Here is a 21132-nt window from a genome sequence, read left to right as displayed (position 1 = left end):
TGACATATAAAATAAATATTAAGATGTATTTTTACGATTTCAGTTTTTATGAATAATGAATATAGGATATATCCTATACAAGCAAACATGCATTGTACATTTAAATAACTTTCACAATGATTAAATTATGGATAAAAAATGCTTTCTTCCGACAGGACAGGATGCATGCAAGACAGAATATGGATAGGTTTTCTGAAATACAAGAAAAATATGTTATTGAAAACATAAATTAACAATACTCTCACTGCCTACTAAACAGTGCGATTCTAATGAAACTAATGTTTTCATCTCATCTAATCTAATCTAAAAACACGATACAAATGAAGTGACAGACATATGGTGCTTGTAAAACTCATAGACGTAGTATGGGAAGTACATAAGTGTACATAAGTTTTTTTATAGATGATAAAACACCAGCCTGCGCTAACGCTGACGCTAACCAGTGAAAGATGATAAGATGAACATGAGGTCAGGTCAGTTAGCCCATCGTGACAAATTCACCAGCATTTTATCACGATAGTTTCCAGGGGGAACCGCGTGGAGGTCAACCTGACTGGAGCGTTACTAGTAACGGGGTCATCAGTCCACAGTACTAACAACCCACTTCCCCCCAGTGTACATAAGTTAAAGCGTCTACATAAACAAAGCCGCTAAAATTCGTTGCGATGTCGGAGACTCGTAGCACTCTAGATCGCTTGCTAGATGTCATGTTTGGGCAAATCATCAGGAACGATAATAATAATGATGATTAGGATTTAGCGATCTAGGAAGCGATTTTGTACACTCGTCATCACCGCTCTGTCGCCACAGATTTTAGGGCCGCGTGTGTATTAATTTTTACTAGTATCAATTTAGTACTCGTAGAACGTAATTATAGTTTATGACTTGAGGATGTAGATGTTTGCAAGTGCATTGACCTCACAATAATTATGAGTGTCCTCGTTGTATAGAACGCTAGGAGAGCTCGAATTGACAACACGTCTGTTATGTTACCCTAGAATTCTACTTGAGTCTCTACTGCAGCGATGTATCTATGAAATTATATTATTTGTGAAGATCTCAGTAGTCTAGCCTCAGGTTTGATTCTCGCATAACAGACTTTACTATATCTATACAGGTTAGATCTAAGAAATGAAATATAACTACGATACATTTGAATGATTTTTTTTCATACATTATATACTATGTATGTAGTCTTATGGGTGTATGGTAGTGAAATTACAAAATACAGAACATGAAGTCATAGCAAGTGGTACCACGAGCGTCACATGAGATGATACCTGACCTGTGGTACATGCATATAGGCGACGGTTAACACTCTTTACTTTACCACATTTGGCCACCTGGTCAGCCGTCAGTTGCTTTTCCATTTACATAAATAAAGAGTATCACGCTCAAAACCCAGAATAAACAAATTTATATTCTAATGTCTAAACCACCGATGCGTTACTGGAAAATACGCAAATATAGTACAACTCACGTGTTTTGTACCGATAACGATTTTTTTTAACTAATTTTATTGGGCCTCGGATGTGATAAATAGCAATTCGTAACAAGTTTACCGTCGACTTTATTATTTGAATTTATGCCAATTACGAGAACCTGTCTTTTAATTTATGGAACTAATGTCATTTAAACTACATGAATATGTAGTAACAACTTTATAATATATTGGAGACATTGTTACAAAAGTCAATATATGAAGGTATTTTATCTTTTTGAACCGACTTAAAAAGAAGCAAAATCTCAAGTACAATGCTTTTACGAATTGATAAGTCTTAACAATTTACTTCAGTAAGTAATGTCTCTAAGTTATTATTTTTGTGGTACAAATATTTCTCTATCTACAACAATTATGTCTCAATATCCTAGTCAAATGAAAATCCCAATTTTTTAATTGATAAATATGGAATGTTACTTCCACCTGTGCTCCTCCTATCTGTATCATTACCAACAATAAAATGGGGAAAGGTGTTGTTAATTATGGAAATTCATAGCCCCATTATGTTCTAGTAATTATAAGTTTCAGTTTGACTTAGTGAGAAGTTTGCAAATGGACTAATTGTCCTGACATCATGCTGATCATCCTTCAGTGGTGCTCCGCCAGCGTATACCGTTAGCGTAGGCCCATATTATCATCCATTCGAACCTTCCATGAAGAGTAATCTGATTGTTTTTGTAAATCCTTTTGACATATTTTTAAACTGTGTACAGTGGTCTTTCCTTGTTGATCAATCACTATTCTCTTCAGGAGGGATAGCATGGACGTTGTGATGTAAACAAATAATCAAATCCGTTCACTACAGTTGTACTAACTAATACAACATATGTAGGGTGATCGACTATGTACATAGCTTATCGACCGTTAGAAATCTTGGATTCGTATCAATATTATCTGTCTATAGATAAGTTAAATGGACGTAGTTTGTAAATTACAAATACACACCTATATTTATGTTGATATTTTGTTAACGAAATTTCATTAAAAGGAATATTAGTCCGAAAAATATATTGTCTTTTATGCCCTTTGTAATAAAACGTCCTAGCCTACAAATAGTCATAGCAGAGGCCAATAGCCTAAAGCCCCCAATAATTTTTTCTTACATAATATGACATTGTACAGGAGTGAAGGTGTCACAACAGACGGAAGTATAATTTCGAAGTGTCTGTTATTTTATAGTCTGGTTGCATCTTTAATTTGCACTTTGTTGCGTACTTTTTATAATGCCTTTTTGTATCAATATTTGTCACTAATATAGCAATCAATTTGATGTCCCAGCTGGTATGGTAAGTGGTAAATGTAGCCTATGGGAGGTGTAACATGATGACGTGATGCCCGTAATGCTATTCACGTATAACCTAATACATAAACAGCATTCCGGATATCTCTCTATCATGTCACACCCGCGATACCACTCCTGGTAACGTCTGTTACCAATCCTGAGGTACCTCTTATACTATAATTAATCCTAATCTGCAGCCTACAACGGAAACACAGCTTACAAAGCAAGGTGCTTGGTGACTGAAATAGGCTCGTCCGGTGAAGCTGTAAAGGCCAAATACGGCCCACAGCATTAGAGTAGTCCGAAAAAAAACTGAAATAGGTGAGGCTTGGATATCCACGCAGACGACTTTACCTCTGGTAAACAACTACAACTATAACTACATTTGTATAGTACAAAGATTTGTAATATCTGACGTAATATCGTAGTAAACGAGAGCGTGGGTAAGCGATTTAACGCATCATTCATGCGGAAACTCAATCTTTATTTGATTTCGTTGATTTCATGAAAAATTGCTTTGACAGGAACACGAAGTTGTTGATTATATGATTACAACGAGTACTGCAGAAAAAATGTGTTTATTTGTTTGTTTATTTATATGTTAACGTCTCGTACAAATGAGTGACTTGAGTAGTTGTAATTGTCTTTTACAAGTAATATAAAACAATTGTACAAAATTATTATAGCTGCAAGTATTCCATAATAAATAAATAAAAATACATCCTATATGTCTGGATTACAATTAGTAGGTCTTTAAAATCCGTACTAATAACAAAAATCCGTGTGTGTCCGTCTGTTTGTTACCTATCAGAGCTCAACGGCTGAAGGAATCTTAATGAAATAAACTGTATCACGTGAAAAACATAGTATATCTTTTAGCTCAAAAAAGAAAATGAAATCGAGGATAATAGCTAGTATTATATACAACGATAGGAAACATTAGCAGATAGATGCAGAGCATCATGCCTTTTTAGTTCGAAAACAGATTAAAATAATCCTTTTTTTGTTTGTTATTGTTGTATGGATTTCTTTCAGTCAACCTAAAGGTTTAAAAAATAATGTTTTAACTATCTTAAAAACCAAAATGAAGAAATAATCTAAAACTATGTAAGTAGTTTAAGCTTTTCTTGTCGGAACAAAAATATATCAACTTCGAAATATCTCACGATTAACTAATTACCATAACAAAGAACAAACAAGCCTGTTTCCAACATATAGGGGGAAAAAAATAACGTTCTACATCCGTCATCAGATAAAAAAACAAGTGAGGTTAATCAACATTTTATACATATACTTATATTACTTATATGTGCGTATGCCATTGTCATATCTTTATGCCACCGTGGGACCACAAAGGTACAATTGAGATAGTTTCACTCATCGGGCCTTATCAACATTGATTGTCTAGTATTGTCTACATTCTAACAAAACGGACGACAACAGTGAAAGCAAGCGTCCGTTGCTTATTGCAAATTAAAAAAAAAACAAATTACAAGATACTGGCAACGCAATGTTAATGAACTTTTTTGTTACAACCTTCGTCGAGCGTGAATTGAATGAAACAATAATATTGTTAGAAAAAAATAACTAAGTAGCCAACCGCTAATGAAGTACGTAGAAATAGGTAGCCATTTATTGGGGCAATGTTGGCTTGGTTCTGCAAGGTCGCAACGGGTTGTGACATTAAATATATATATAAACAAACAAACAAATAGAGCAGCTGCAATGCATGTCTGTTATTGGGAGGATATCTGTTGATAAAAGAAAAAAAAACCGCAAATTAAGCACCTTTAGCGAATAAAAAAGTCTGATAGCGGTTGAGAGTTAACCTTTTATTGTGAAACTAGTATGTTTAGCGAATTGCAGATTTCTTTGTATCATAAAAAATCATATCATTCTTTGTCTGCAGTAACAATTTTGTGCTGGCGGCGTGGCACTATTGGAAGACAATGGAATGAGGATAAACGGAGATTGCACCAAGTACCAATTGTACCAAGTAGGTAGCCCTTTACACGGCCCCTCTTAGAAAACATCGCGGTAAATTCTAGACGAATTCCCCACGATGACCTTCGATGAACCTTACCACGATGAACTTCATGGTCATCCTTCATTCTCCACTAATGATTCGCCAGTGGATACCATTAACGCAGACGGGTAAATTATGCCATTCTCACGTTCAACCACATCCACTTTAAAGAAGGGGTTCTTTAAAGTGTTCGACTGTATTATTATTATGTCGATCGAATGATCAGTGGACAACGTCTTCGTTCAGTTCTTATCTTACATTTATTTCTGTTATGAGGTCAGTCAGCTATCTGTCTTGTGTGGGATCTACTATAAAAATAAATTATCAAATTCGATGCAGACTTAATTAGGCTATTTAAAAAAGTCTAATTTTTTCTAGAATATTATATTAATATTATAAACGCGAAAGATTGTGAGTATGGATAGATGTTTGTTACTCTTTTAAGCAAAAACTACTGAATGGATTTTGATAAAACTTTACGGATATAGCTTATACATTAGACATAACACAGGCTATAAATTTTACGCGAGTGAAACCGCGGCCAATGCTAGTAATGCAATATAGTAAATTGAACATCTCGTCTTTCTCTCAACTTCATAAAAGTTGGTTGAAAACAGTGTTGTTTAGAGTATTTTTAAAAGCTAATCAAGTTAATATTTCCAGGACATATAAATAAGTAGTTCCTGTGCTATATATTAGTAAGTTTATCTGTCATATTTTATCTATCTATATATTTAATAACTATTAAGTAGTTAAAAATAAGAGTTTTTTTGTAAACGATTTTGCCCTCTAGAAATATTTGTGGTAAACTCCTGGACAAACTTCATACTCACTATTCTCTACTGGTGCAACGTCAGTGTATACCACATACACAGGTATATTCACCGTACTTGCTTAGGCAGTACATAAAATTGGAATGATACAGAGAAGATTAGCATGACCTTTGCGCAATGATAACACGCAAATTCGTGATGCGTTGCGATCCCGTAACTCCGGTAATAGAAACTTCGTCGAGAAACCTTGGTGATTTTAGTGAGTAGGAGTCTTACTGTACCCGCTTGCCTCCCCCGGGGTTTCTATGTGCGATTTTCTCCAAGTAAAAAAAAAAGGTAGATGCACTAATCCATTATAATCCATTAAAAAGATCAGATATCATACAATTTATGCTTCATTTGTTTTTGCGTGAAAACGAAACGCTCACTAACCCTTTCTCTTCTAAAACAAATACGATTGAGTGCGACGACACGATAAGACGATAAAAACTATCCGTTTTTGTGACACTCATGCAATATCCATGCCATGCATGCTGAGGCGTGAAACTATTTCAAACAGATTATAGATTGATTCAATTTTGTAATAAAAACAATTATCGGATGAGTTGCAAGAAGATTCCGTACAATTACTGTTTTTTATGTAATTGGAATGGCAAACATTTGCACAGACAGCCTGATGGTAAATGGTAAGTGTGGTCTATTTACACGAACAGGAGCTACGGACATCACGTTATCAAGTGACCACTCAGGCGTTGCTATTCTAGAAGACTAAGACGTCATACCTCTTTTGCGGTGATATCACTGTTTTTTCTCATACAGCTCACAAACCAAGGTGCTTGGGGCCCGAAATAGGTAAAACTGAGGTACCCACGGAATCAACTTTTTCTGAATCCTATCTCAGACGACTTTCTCAAAGGTCTTCTGCGTATCTTTACAAATAATCCTCCTTCTGCGATATGTCTTATAACACAGAATTCATAAGATTTATTGACGATGATGTGGTCAATAAATATACTGAGACCTCTGACTTTACAAAGTCAACAGTGTACAAAGCCTACGTTGTACCTCTGTCTCAGATATTTTAGCTAAACTTTATTCACCACGCATTTATTCTATAGGATCAGAATGATGTCAGCTCAGTTACTCTATCGTGTCGTATTTACCAGAAATTAACAACGATGGTTTCTAGAAGAAACCGCATATTAGCCGATCTGACAGAGTGCTGGCAATTAAACATTAGCTCCCATTGCTAATAATGTTTTCAGACTTCCTGAATACTGTTGTTGGAATTGGTCAAATTATTAGAGCGGCAGAAAAATCTATCGTTAACAAATACCTAATTAGGCAGGAATTCATAAATTATAATTTTGTAAAGCATAAATAGAAGTTTTTATGAGTCCATATTCCATGTTTACACAATTTAGGTAAACCCATTTATGAGTCACTTAAGTGGTTATCTCTAGTTTTACTTATTAGATACAAGTGTGTACCATTATTGCGTTTCTACTAGAGAAATAAATTATCTACTATGACTATGATAGTAATAATACTACTAGCGCAAGTTTCATGGAAAAGCTCGTATAGACCTTTCTTGCTTGCTTATTGATAATATTTATGTACCTACCTATCAACACAACTGGAAGGAAATTACAGACAACACCAATGAACTCAGCGACTACACTGCCTCTCGGTAATGCCAGCCTTGGTTGCAGTAAAAAGAAAAAAAAACGTTCGAGCAAAATACGAACGAGCGGGTACGAAAATTCAAACAATCGTTACGCTGAACTATCGAACGAAAGTGAAAATATACACGAAGCCGTAATTACGAGAAAAAATAATGCTGGTAACTCTGCGTGAAATCTAGGTATAATACGTTGAGTAAAGTGTTTTCTCAAATATTTATCAGTACTGGGAATATAGGTTAAAAGCATCGCTATCGTATTACGCGATAACATGCATGATTAAAAAAATTATGTATGTAACTAGGTAAGTCAGTAATATGGACTAAAAAATACCTACCTATTATAGGCAATTTTATCATTAGCTCGATTATGTAGCATATGTTTTGATGAATTACCAACCTGCTATTCTCAAGACGGCACGGTCTGCGGGATCCAGCTGCAGAATGGACAAAGGTTTGTGCTTTGCCCATTCCTTCAAGCTGAAATCATTTTCAAATTCCATGTTTCTGTCATCCAAAACGCGAAGTCTCGCGCGTACCTTCGTACATACTTGAATCAATATCACAGCACTACACTAGCACACTAGAATATCACACATCATGTACATAATCTTAGATAATGTTGTTCATGAAAAGTAAACAAAACGTTACACTCATTGTAAAATCTCAAATGGAAATCGATACACTACGAACGACAATACAGCAAGTACGATATCCCACACAAAAGGTTTTTCACTATTAAATTATACTCTCATTACTTTAATAATAAAGAAATGATAATAGCAATCACTAAATATGTTAAATAAGAATTTCAAATCAAGAGAACAAGCCGACAACAAAGTATTTGGAGGTTATTTATATAAGCCGAGCGTCATATACCTAACTAGCGGGCAGACATGATGCGACTGTTTAGTTCAGAAAGGAACCGCAATATGCCGCTATCGTCGCTCAGCTGTTTAAGCGCATGCTCGCAATAACATAATCCGACCGATTAGAAATGACAGCATCTCTATTCAAATTCTGTGGCATTAGTTATAAATTGAAATAAGTTGCAGAGTGCTATGTTTTGGGACTAGTACCGCCATCTACATATGCAAATAGATAAAATATCAAACAAGAGGGAGATTGATGATAACATGAATGATAAAAGGTCACATGGGAAAAATATAATGTTACCATGGTATGAAAACAAATTCTGCTTGCCTTTTTCGAGTGCAATATTTAAATTCTAAATAAGATTACGTAATATATACATCACGAGCCAATACAGTATTTACGTATATAAAAATTGTAATTACATAATAACAAATGCAACAAATTATTTTTTTCTAGCTTGAATTCCGATGATTAATTATGTAAAGCTGTTATAACCATATATACAAACCATTCCCATTTGGAACAGATAATCTACAATTCTGTAATTACTGAGGAACTATTTCACAGTTGCTATAAGGATCCCATCTTGGCTTGCATTTATAACTTTCAAAAAGTATACAGAAGGAAGGAAGGATTTGTTACAGTTGGGAATTGTTCGTAACAACATTACATAAAAGAGGTCTAGCTTAATGTGTAATGTTAATACAGTTTTACATGATCTACAATATTTCGGATACTGTTTATTACTTTAACAGCGTGATTAGCTTTGTGTAGTTTCAATTCTTAGATATTGATGTTGTCTAGCAAAAACATTGTTTGAAATGTAGATAAAACAGTAAACTTGTAGAAAGCAATAAATTTTGTATATAAGACTTTATGTTATAAATAAAGAATGATACAAAATGTGCCATTCTTTTATTACATTATCTTGTAAAACTGTAGAGACTTTTGATGTTAGGTTTTTATTTATCTCTCATTTTAGGCCACAGTTTTTCTTGAGCTAAAGTTTTTGCTGTAATTTTCTTTGTTTAATAAGCTTTCATCAGTTTTGAATACATGTCGATGATGTAGGTATTATTTCACACATCTAGATTTTCATAACTGGTATTACTGGCTGTAGTTGGTTACTATGGCAACGTAACTGTCAAATCAAATTTTGGTTAACATTACTCATTTGAATTATTATGTTTACCCATTTTAATTTTTCAATTTAAATTTCATAATATTTTCTATAATAGCAATATAAAAGTTTCTTTTATTAAATACACTTTATCAGGAGAAAAGAAAATGCATATTCCTTTGTGTATTACTTAAAAATTGTACGAAAAAGTTTTATCAATAATTTTGTTAAGGAACTCTTCGTTATTATTATTGAACGACTACTGACCTAGTTTCTACATTCTTCCCATTGTTTTGACCTAAAATATGGCAGTCACGGAACTTTCCTTTGTTACTTTTATACCATTTGTGCGTTTTGTAAATAAAAAAAATGTGCAAAAAGACATTATATTAATTTGGTTGTGAATGATGACTCGCAGCCCTCAGCTATGAGTGGCCACTACGATTTACGAGGTTCAAAGGTGTTTTAATTAAAAACTGTTATAAGACAAACGTAACTTAAGTATTTATTTATTACAATTAGTAGAGAATACTAAGTACACTTAGCATGGGTATTTTTGCCTCAACTTTTTTAGGCGCCAATTGGATTGTAAGATGTTTCGGTTTGGTGTTAATTTTAGAGTGATATATGCTATAGTATATAATGCTGGTTCTTAAATGGTTAAGTCTGGACATAGCCTTGATGTTACCGAAGTAGACTTTAAAAAGTGTCTGTGTCTCAGCTTTTTTTGTTAGATGTATTTCGGTTTAATGTGAGATATGGTAGAGAAATTACAGGATGCAAGACATACCATGTTAGTCTTCCAGAATGGCATTGTGTGAGTATTATATACTATGGGAATCATTTGATAATTCATGCCCATAGTGTTTTTCAATGTATGAGTATATAGCTTTAGCTTTCCACTTAATATCATACTGCCACATAATCTTTCATAAATTACTTCACCTAATATTTAATAAATTATACATTATCAATGTTATTATCGAGGAGTTTATTCTAGATGATAGACATCTGTTCAAATGAATAATTATTTATAGTCCATTATTATTTTGTTAGTATTATGGGTTTAAATAAATTATTTTTCTATGAAAAATCTTTAATAATTATTTTCCATTTGCATTATGCAAACAAGTTTTATCAAAGTCAAACTGATTCCTTATGGAGTATATAGTGTGTAACTTAGATCAAAATTAGAGTTAATATAATACAAATCTATACTGTCCCTTTATAATATATATAATTTTTTTGTAGTGCCAACATGATGTACAAGTTTCTAAGAACATTCAATGTACTCCCACAAAACTGACCTTTTCTGGAAATTTCACCCAGAATCAAAGGTTATTTGACATAAACTTGCCAGAGAGACGTGCCAGTATGCGACGAGACATACTCAGCGCAGTCATGAAGAGGACTGAATCCAGGTTGGAGCAAGAGGAGCCTAAAGTCTTCCATGATGACAATCCAATGTACGAGGATCCAAGAGATGTCATAGGTATTTATTTTTTTGCCTTTAATATTAATACATATAACAGGAATTTAATATATAGGATGTAATAGGATTATATACTAATGGTTTATGAACTATAATGTAATGCTTTATGTTAAATATGTTTATTCAAATAAACTTAATATATAACCACATTTAAATTGTTCTATGCTTTTTTTTTCATATATGTAAAAGCTTTTTAGAGGGATACAATTTTATTATCATCAAATGAAATACATTACTGTACCTTAAGTATGTGCTTTACAAATTATTATAGCCTTTTTCTAACTTTTAACTCTCTAATCCCTACTGAGCAAAGCTTGTGTTATATGGGTAGATAAGATAGCTGACATAAATAAATATATACAATATATAATTTAAACAAGCACATCATCAAACAATACAAACAATCATACACAGAAATACAAATGTTTATCTAGTGGAAAGAATTAAACCAATGATCATCGGAATTAAAAGATGTACTAAGGCACTAGACCATCAAGGATAAAATGTGATAAGTATAAGTGTTAACTGTAAAATATGATATATCCATTCTAGGCGAAAAACCTGCAAAACCTCCAAGGAAACGAAACATCCAAGCTATAGCTGTTTCATCACCCAGAATGAGTAAAGAAAACAGGTCACTGCTGAGAGAACAGAAGAGAAAACTCAGTAAGAAATATGAGAGTCTAATTACATCATTAATGGATAGATGTGAGGAGAATGTTTTACAGGTTTGTGTTTTCTTTCTCTTTCTTTCACCTTATACTTCTCTTACCCTTATACTCTTTCATTGTGTACTCAATTTTGGTATCTCTGTTCTATCTATTTCTGCTGCTAAGCAACTTGGTATGTAATCTGTGTTTTCAATTTGACAACTGAAATAAATAGCAGTAATATTATTATAGGGCAAGACTAGTCCTTAGTACACATTCTTTAGAAGACAATGCTTGAGTAGTATCACAGGTTTCATATGATGTTCTGAGTGAGTTATGTTAATGTATATAAGAGATAATTACCATTTGCGTTATTGGTTACTGCAAGTTTTGACTGTAACTGAACCTTAACAAACAATTACAATTTTATGAAGCTGTTTGATCAACATTTTTTCTTTGTTATTATTAGGGTTGAGATAGAAATCATCTTGCATTTTAGTTCTCATTTCATTGTCAAATTTTTTTTATGTTTGACAATATTTTAATAAATAATTCTAATATTACAGATATCAGAAAGAGACACCCAAATAAGTAAATTGAAAGAAAAGCTGAAAACTGTGCTAGAATACAATAGATTGTTTGCAGAAGAGAATGACCAATTGAAGTCACAGTATGAGACACTGGTGAAGTATATAGAAGAGTGCAAGCAAGTTATAAAGGAGGAAAGAGAACGAAACAATACATTAGAAGAGAAGAGTAGAGAATTAGAGAATAGAGTGAAACAGTATGAGGTTCCTGATAGAGGTATTTGAACTTTTTTCTGTCATTAGAATGGCAAACAAAATGACCACCCACCTGATTGTAAGTGGTAGTTGTTAATTATATCCATGAACAGCATCACTTCATCACTTGACAAACATGGTACTCATAGGTTGTCTGTAATTTCACAGCCTTATCTCACACTTTTAACTAAACAACATCCTACAAAGCAAGCTGTTTGGTGACCGAAATAGGCAAGACAAGGTATAAAGTCTAGTATGTATAAAGTCTACCTCGGAAGTAAATTTGAAACTCTTAATATTCTTTAGCAGCTGTCTCTACACTGAAAATTATGTATGTACATTCTTTATCGTTGGTTAGATTCAGACTTCTTACACTTCGGTTTATAAGTGGCAGTAGTATACCACGGCGGTCTAATATACCTAAAATTTAGGGGTCCTTATAGGCAGGAGCCTATAAGAGGCTCTTAATGCTGTATCTTGCTCCCGGAGTTAATGCAGAGGTGAAGGTATGGACCCGAGGTACCAACCTGCTTCCTCCAGGAGGGTGCTGATGTCAGTAATCGTAAGCTGGTACGTAATTCGCTGGGCTAGCTAGTAAATTATACGTATTATTGAACATGTTTTCAGAGAATGCAGCATCTACAACCGCTATACCCCTGGTAGAGGTGTGCATGAGTTGCAGCAGTCGGCAGATCATACTAAACCAGGCGCGGGAGCAGAACACCAGACTGCAAAAGGATATGCAGGCGTTGAAGGACGTTTTATATAGGTATGAATTATAATCTACTGCATCTCTTGTCCCTTTTTGAATTTTAATGTTCTCGGTATTACAAATAGCAAACTATGTTATCTGTGAGTATCATAGGCTGTATAATATCACGCTATAACCAGTAGGGGCGGAGCTTCAAAGAAAAATTATGCAAAAATCTGTCCAACCTCATAGAGATCAATCTGATATGATGCATTGCTAGCAATGGAGGTCTATCGTCCCCATTACTAACAATCGCCTCTTCTCTTGCTACCCTCTTCGTCAATCAATTGAAGAATACTACATAAAAATTTACTTACCAGATTAAATGTTCAGCTGTCGCGTTATCAAGAGAAATTACGGGCCAACGTGCAGGTGTTGAATGCTGATGGTAAAGATATATACAAGCCTGGCGAGAGACCCGACGGGTTCGATTCTCTGATCACCGCTAGTCTTAACTATAAAGGTATGTATTCATAATGAATTGTAAATGGTATATTATTTCACATTCACAGAATTATATTTGGCTTTGGGTTTGGTTGGATCCCTAAACTTACAAATAAGGATGTAATATTATACTTACGATTTTCTAATATTTGTATTTGCACAAAATGGTAATCATATAAAGTTGTCCAACATTTCTCTGAAAAGAACACCAGCCAAGTTTCTTGGCTGAATCTGAATACCCAACACAGTGGAAGAGTCATAAACCCTAAATTATAAAAGCGTAGACTGTGAAAAGTTTTCTGCGTGAATACTTATTGTGAATATAGTGGCACCTATTTCAGATGGAAGCAGCTTGCTTTGTGAGCCTTGTCTCGGATGTAACGTGTAGATTAGGCAAGTAAATTACAGGATAAGAGGCACATTAAGGAAGCCACAGAAAGAGCCTCAAGTTATTAAGGAATATTTACTTCTTTACAGAAGCTGCTCCTGATGAAGCGCATTCAAGCAAAACTGGACTAGATGAGCAAACCTCCGGACGAGTGGTAGATTTGTCTGGATTGCTAAGTGCGCAGGCGCTCGGTAAGTGCCAGTTTTTAATGAGGAAATATCTATACTAATGGTCGTAGTTGGCCTTTACAGTTTTCTCAGACGAAAATATGGTGCTGAGAGTGGTATTGGAAACCCGCGGAAAGAGTTCTCCATAAGGAGCGGCTGGACGTCACCTCTTATTTGACGATACGATCTTCAGTCTGGAAGTATCATTAGGAGTGTGACTATATTTCCAAGCTGTCTTAATTTAGATTTACATTCGTATGGTACAGGGTATTGATCGGGGAGTACACAAAGCTTAAACAGGAGGCGGAGATAATATTATCGTAACTTCATGCATGATATAGAACGTGACAGCAATATTTCGTCTGTTTTTTCTCGGATGTAGGTTGCGATCGTGTAATTGTCGATATATTAGAGTGTCTGACAGAATTTAGAAGGCATTTTGCATTCCAATATTTCTGTCTACCGTAGTAGACAATAGAACATATACATGACATATACTATAAAACTTGTCTTTTTATAATATTTTTTGTTAATTTTCTTTCTTATTTAACATTTATGCAAAACATTTCCTTGTAACTTTGCTAGCCTGTCATTATATTGGTTTCCATAGAAGTCTAGTATCAATCGATAAAAATAATTTTATTTTCTTTATTCCATGTGTATTTAATAATCACCTACTGCTACACAGCGCCTCTCTTCGACGCTTACCAAGAGAATTTACAAGAGAAAGATACCCTTATACTGGATTATGAGAAACAATTCGAGAATATTAACAAGAAATCAAAACAAATTGTCATCGAAAACAAAACGTTGAGTGAAAAAGTAAGCGTGTTAGAAGAGGAGTTAGTGCAAACAAGACAGAACTATAAAAAAATAGTTGTCGAGAGGGAAACCGTGGATATAGAGAAAGCTACGTTGGTGGAGCGCGCAGAACGTGCTGAATCCAAATTGAAAGAAGTGTACGAACTCTATGAAGATAAAAGTAAGTGTATAGAAAGAGTTATAACTATATTGAAATGAAGGACTTGGAAAGAGGGAGACTGAAAGTCGTCTGCCTAGATTCACATTCTCATAATTATCAGAAACGTAATTTTGAATTAATTCTGATGATAATTTTGTAAACGTTTCATTTCGGAGGAGTAAATTGCACCGTGCCTGGCGTATTATCCCGTATATATCACCTTTAATTGAAACACAGATTACAAAGCAAGTAAAGATTACAATATACTATGGTAACCGTTTACGATGGGTCGTATGATTGTTTGGCAATGTCGTGTTATAAAAAAGCAGCTTGGAGGCTGAAATAGTGTAATGTAAACCTGTTTTTCTTTATGTTATACTATCTGACCCTAAGAGACATCAATTTACATAATATCTTTTTAAATTATAGCCTGTATTATTCTGACGTAGAAGGTATATTATTATTATACTGTAATTTCGTCAATCCGTTGAGTGGTTTTTGCGTGAAAGTGTAACATAGTCATAAACTTTCGCATTTATAATATTAGTAAGATGTGAAATAATAAAAGTGAATGTGCACAGTGGCAGCGATGATGCGGGACTACGAGACGGTACACCGCGAGTACTTCGCAGCGCGCGGTGCACTGGAAGCGGCCGACGGACGACTGGCGGCGCTCGCAGTGCAGCGCGCCCGCACCGTGCCGGCCGACCTGCACGAGAGGAGACTCGACCACTGCAAGAGGTAACTAGTAGCATACGACGCTCGCAGTGCAGCGCGCCCGCACCGTGCCGGCCGACCTGCACGAGAGGAGACTCGACCACTGCAAGAGGTAACTAGTAGCATACGACGCTCGCAGTGCAGCGCGCCCGCACCGTGCCGGCCGACCTGCACGAGAGGAGACTCGACCACTGCAAGAGGTAACTAGTAGCATACGACGCTCGCAGTGCAGCGCGCCCGCACCGTGCCGGCCGACCTGCACGAGAGGAGACTCGACCACTGCAAGAGGTAACTAGTAGCATACGACGCTCGCAGTGCAGCGCGCCCGCACCGTGCCGGCCGACCTGCACGAGAGGAGACTCGACCACTGCAAGAGGTAACTAGTAGCATACGACGCTCGCAGTGCAGCGCGCCCGCAGTGCCGGCCGACCTGCACGAGAGGATTGTTAGTGATTTGGCGCGCCCGCACTGATACGACCCCAAGAGGTTTGTTAGCGCGCCCGCAATGTACCATGATGGATTCATCCCACGTCATGAAACCACCACTCAAGAGGTGATAAATTTGCCGGCCACGCACGAGAGGAGACTAAGAGGTAACTAATACGACGCTCGCAGTGCAGCGACTGACGCTCGCAGTGCAGCTCCGCACCGTGCCGGCCGACCTGCACGAGAGGTAACTAGTAGCATACGACCACTGCAAGAGGTAACTAGTAGCATACGACGCTCGCAAGCGCGCCCGCCCCGCACGAGAGGAGACTCGACCACTGCAAGAGGTAACTAGTAGCATACGACGCTCGCAGTGCAGCGCGCCCGCACCGTGCCGGCCGACCTGCACGAGAGGAGACTCGACCACTGCAAGAGGTAACTAGCACAATCGAGGGGGAAAGGGATTGTTAGTGATTTGGACTGATAACCCCTTTCATTCTAACTGACCTGATATCATGTTTCTCTTATCATCATCATCCACTGATGCCCCTTCAGTGTAAACCGTTTAACGCAGTCAGATGCACCATGCTATTATCATCTAAAAGAAACTAGTTTAATCATAAGAAATAATAATAAACACCTGTATATTCTTTTTCCCAGGAGATCAGGCGCCATCTTCTCGCAAAACAATGCAAAGCTTGTGTTACTTATTTTAATTTATATATTTTTTTCTACACATACATAATATACATAGAGTGCAAATTTTTTTCTTCATTTTTATCATTATCAATCTTTATAATTGTCTTTTTTTATGATTTTTAGTCGCAAAGATAATCCCATTACTTCCCTATGTTGAATTAGTACATAGTTCATCTTAATATACTTAATATTGTTTTAATTTAAAGAGTTCTCAAAAAATAATTTAAACCATTCAGACTTCTAGAAGAACTAAAACACCAGTACAGCATGGAAACGGAGCGTAAGACAGAACATACTGCCAAGCTGCAAGAGCAACTGAAGGTTCTAGAAGATAAGTACAACAAGATCTGTCAGGACCATGAAGCTGTTAAAGAGGAATTAAGAGCGGCATTGAAAAATGTTAGGTGACGTATTGAAACTTAAATAAAGTATTTATTTATCAGTCTTGACGAATAATAAACAGTAGGAAACAAGCAGTAAGAAACTGCTTACTCGGAAAGGGATTATTCGTTGATTATTAGTGTATAGGGATTATTAGTGTCGTTTGCTTACCTGAGAAATCTTTATCTTTACATATAATCGTACTAATATTAAAAATGCGAAAGTTTGTGAGTATGAATTGATGTTTTTTACTCTTTCACACAAAAACTACTGAACGGATTTTGATGAAACTTTACAGTAACATAGCTTTACACCAGAATAACACATAGGCTATAATTTAAAAAGCTATTATGTAATTTGGGCGATATATATTGATAAGCGTTATGCCGACGAAGTACCGCGCAGGTCAGCTAGTAAAATGATAAACTTTATTATTTTATTACGACAAAAACAAGAAAGCGTGTACATTCTGACGCTACCTACAAGCGAGTAATGTGTAAGTGTGATACACGTGTTGTCTTGCGCAAACTGGTTTATTCCAATTTTAGTTACTATATGTATAGCACTACTGCTGTAAATGAAAAGTGTTTAAATTAATTTGTCTATATCTTCTTCTCCTTAGGTTATACCGTAAAGCAGCTGTAATATTTCGACAGCGCGTTAAAACGGCGACCGCACGAGCGACGCGAGTTCGCCGCAGCGCGCGGAAATCTCGTACTGCTAACGAACCGTTACGGTTAGCGCTTGATGCGCTGGAAAGGATCAAACATGAAATAAAGGTCTGTTGTTTATTATATCTGTCATTTTATGTATAATATGTTGGCCTCTGTGGTGTAGCGATTTGCTACACCGTCTTGCTTCTGATGATCGCTATTCATTCGATTCCTCGCACAATACAAACATTTGTATTATTGAGTATAATTGTTTGCATTGACCTGGTATTTTATATATGTACTAGAGTTATAAATAAATATAATATATTATGTATCCATTCACAAAAAAGTATTTAAGTATTTCTATCAGTTGTCTAGAGAAGATGGGTGAGCACGAAGTTTGTTAGAATCTCAAAATCCTCGCCACCACTCATATTTTACATGCATTTTTATTGGATAATCTACACTTTTAATAAGCGGTCGCATGAAACAATACTATTCTAGAATTTTTACCACTATTACCGTTTTCTTATCTTTACTGTCTCTATCACACAAGGGAGTCTGGAAGAAATTGTTTAGTGATAAGATCGCCTTTTGTAACAGTTATTTACTATTTTAGTTATTTTCTGTATTTGGTGCAATAAAGAGTATAAATAAATATTAAGTTTTAAACACGTGCCGTGCGAGTAAGAACAAGGACTAAAGATGGCATGTGTCGAAAGTACTGTTAGCAACGCTGCGACCAGCACACTGTCGTTACCAGCAGCGATGCGTGTACGCATAACATCTGTAACTTTGTATAAAAGACCAGAATATTTCAATTAAATATACACTTCTATTCTGTCTCTCGACTTTATTATTTGAAGCCTAAACCCTAAAGGGACACACCAACACCTACTTGAAAGTTATTTAAATAAAGACTATTTTCATTTCTTTCTTAATAGGTAGTAAAGTCTCGCGCGTACACATCATTAGAAGAACTTGAGCGTCGTATAGTAGAGCAGGAGCGTCGCGCTGCCCTCGCACAATCGGAGTACCGCCGGGAGCTGGAGCGAGCTTCGCTGGCCTTGGAGCACAAGGAGGGCATCATCAAGAGCCTCATCGACAAGGTGGCTGATATTGAGGAGGTCCGGTTAGTGTAACACACGTACAGGATTAATTCTACTTTATAGGTCCCACAGATTAACTTACACAGCGCCATCTAGTTGCAAACTAAGCTAAGTTTGTGGGTTAGAACCTATAGTATTTGTCTAGTGACAATTGACAGACATACTTAAATACATTCTTATTGTAAGCAACCCAGAGTAATAAAAACTTCTAGAATTTTTTTTATGTTGTACAGGAATCGAGCCAGTGACTTTCGTAAAGTGAAGCTGCTTAAATCGCTAGACTACTAATGAATGTTAGATTTATTAATATTATAATTATTTAACTCAAGACGTAAACAAGTAGACAATACGTTGCACCAAATATGTATGTAACATCACTGATTCCCGGCCCTATTTACTAAAACCTCCTGTTAAAACTATTTATAAAATCTTGTATTTCCAGACTCAGCCAAACTAACACGAGTCGACTCCAAGGTATAGTCTCAGATGGATCAGATCAATCCACGTCTCGTGAAGAGAGAAAGGAGACAAAGTCTGGCGTCAAACTGGTACCGGGACCTGGAGGTTACTTCCAAGAAAAAGAAGACAGAAGAAAGAGATTATAGAGTTCAATCGATATTATTTACAAAAGTTAGAAGTAGATGAATTTTATATTATTCACTGCCTTCGACTAATATTGTCAAGTAGATACGACATAGTTGTACTGATATTGATCAAATTAACAATGGAAAAGAGCGATTTCAATTAGGGATTATTTAATTGTAAGTAAATCAAAGCGAAATTCCGTCCTCTAATGAAACCATAACAGGCAAAATGTACTTTTTGTACCTTCATCTTTCATTAATCTATTATTATATTTTTCAATGTTTCTACTTTTAACATTATTGCAATAAAGCATTATAAATAAAAATAAAATTATAAACAGACAAATATACAGTTGTGACCTTGTCACGATTTTATTATAACTAAACGATCGCACGCAACGCCTGCGTGATATTTTTCCCGTTTTCTGCAACATTTTTCACCATTGCTCCGTTTATATTGATGGTAGCGTGATGTTATAGAGCCTACCTCAACAAACGAATTTTCATAATCGAATCTGTAGTACCGGAGATTACCCGGAATATCCAAACGTACAAACAATACCTCTTTATAATACTAGTATAGATATGTAAAGATCATGTAAGATTTACACATTATAGATGTCTTTTGTAACAATTTTATTAGATGTTCTTGTCATTAGATTGGCCTATTGGTAGGACTAGTGCATGATACATGAGTAGAATATATTATATTGGGATAGACTGTAAAAAGTCCTCAGTCTTCAAATTTCAGGTTTGAAGCATCTTTGTAAGCTGTTTCGGTTGTAGGATGCAGATTAGGCAATGGAATTATACCCATGTATGAATTTAATTAATGTAGACAAAATATAAAAACATTTACAATTACAAACTCCATCGTGTTAATTATTCTATTATATATATATTAAAAGGGTTGGAGGGTAAAACTACTGACTAATCGGCGTCACGAAATTTATGATGGCTGATTTAATATATGAAAATATTTATTCCGAAATAAGATATTATTGGGTCGTCAAATATAAAAACAGAAATTATAAATACATATGTAAAATATAATTATTGTGTTCATATTCGAACCGCCAATTCTAGTCCACAGCCACAGAGCTATCGTGGTTATATAGGTTGTAATAATAAGTTGTTATTCAATAATTATGTATGTTATAGAGTATGTTCTAGAGAGACGAGTTGAAATAAAACAATGATATCGTTTGTAGTGTATTTATTTGAAAAGTTACCTGAAATAAGTTGTAATGTAATAAACATCATTTCATTCATAGAATAATAATAACCCTAGAAAATTCACACAGCGCCATCTAGTCCCAAGCTAAGCAGAGCTTGTGTTATAGGTAATAATTGATAGAAATACTTAAATATATATATGATGTATATCATAGAAACCACCCAAACTCACAAAACTAACAATCATACTCATGAATACAAATGTTCGTTTTTCGAGGAATCGAGGCCATGACCATGGTAGGGCGGTGTGTTACACCGCTAGACCACTGAGGTCTAGGTCTCGTATTAATATAATGTCTAATGTTTTTAATTTATATGGAATGGGCAATAATATGACCAATCACCTGACGGTAAGTGGTGATGGTCGCTTGTATATATATATGTTTATCTTGTAATTTCACTGCCTTTTCTCATCTTTCAACTGAAACACAGC

The 21132-nt window shown here is 35.4% G+C and overlaps 1 protein-coding gene and 1 non-coding gene across 2 annotated transcripts; both read left to right on the top strand.

The window, feature by feature from the left end:
* Positions 1-5695: 5695 nt before the first annotated feature.
* On the top strand, positions 5696-5797 carry LOC131849898 (U6 spliceosomal RNA). The gene has a single exon (XR_009357810.1). It is a non-coding gene; the product is annotated as a U6 spliceosomal RNA (small nuclear RNA).
* A 3517-nt stretch (positions 5798-9314) lies between these two features.
* On the top strand, positions 9315-20269 carry LOC131849886 (protein Cep89 homolog). Its single transcript, XM_059200027.1, has 13 exons — positions 9315-9719; positions 10511-10751; positions 11304-11479; positions 11968-12205; positions 12811-12952; positions 13255-13397; positions 13856-13957; positions 14622-14915; positions 15476-15635; positions 16973-17140; positions 17740-17896; positions 18715-18902; positions 19322-20269. Exons 1-13 carry the CDS (start codon positions 9687-9689, stop codon positions 19482-19484), a joined length of 2205 nt encoding a protein of 734 aa, XP_059056010.1. The 5' UTR covers positions 9315-9686; the 3' UTR covers positions 19485-20269.
* Positions 20270-21132: the final 863 nt, after the last annotated feature.

The sequence above is a fragment of the Achroia grisella genome, unplaced genomic scaffold (assembly GCF_030625045.1).
Source record: "Achroia grisella isolate CSIRO2021 unplaced genomic scaffold, CSIRO_AGI_Agris_v1 utg660, whole genome shotgun sequence".
Classification (NCBI taxonomy): domain Eukaryota; kingdom Metazoa; phylum Arthropoda; class Insecta; order Lepidoptera; family Pyralidae; genus Achroia; species Achroia grisella.
The sequence above is the reverse complement of the archived record's forward strand: the minus strand, read 5'-3'. Positions and strand labels throughout refer to the sequence as shown.

Excerpts from the sequence above, each read along its gene's own strand:
- LOC131849886 (XM_059200027.1), top strand. The coding sequence starts at position 9,687 with ATGAGTGGCCACTACGATTTACGAGGTTCAAAG. Across the intron at positions 10,752-11,303 it reads GGATCCAAGAGATGTCATAG|GCGAAAAACCTGCAAAACCT; the intron begins GTATTTATTTTT and ends TATCCATTCTAG. Across the intron at positions 14,916-15,475 it reads CGAACTCTATGAAGATAAAA|TGGCAGCGATGATGCGGGAC; the intron begins GTAAGTGTATAG and ends GAATGTGCACAG.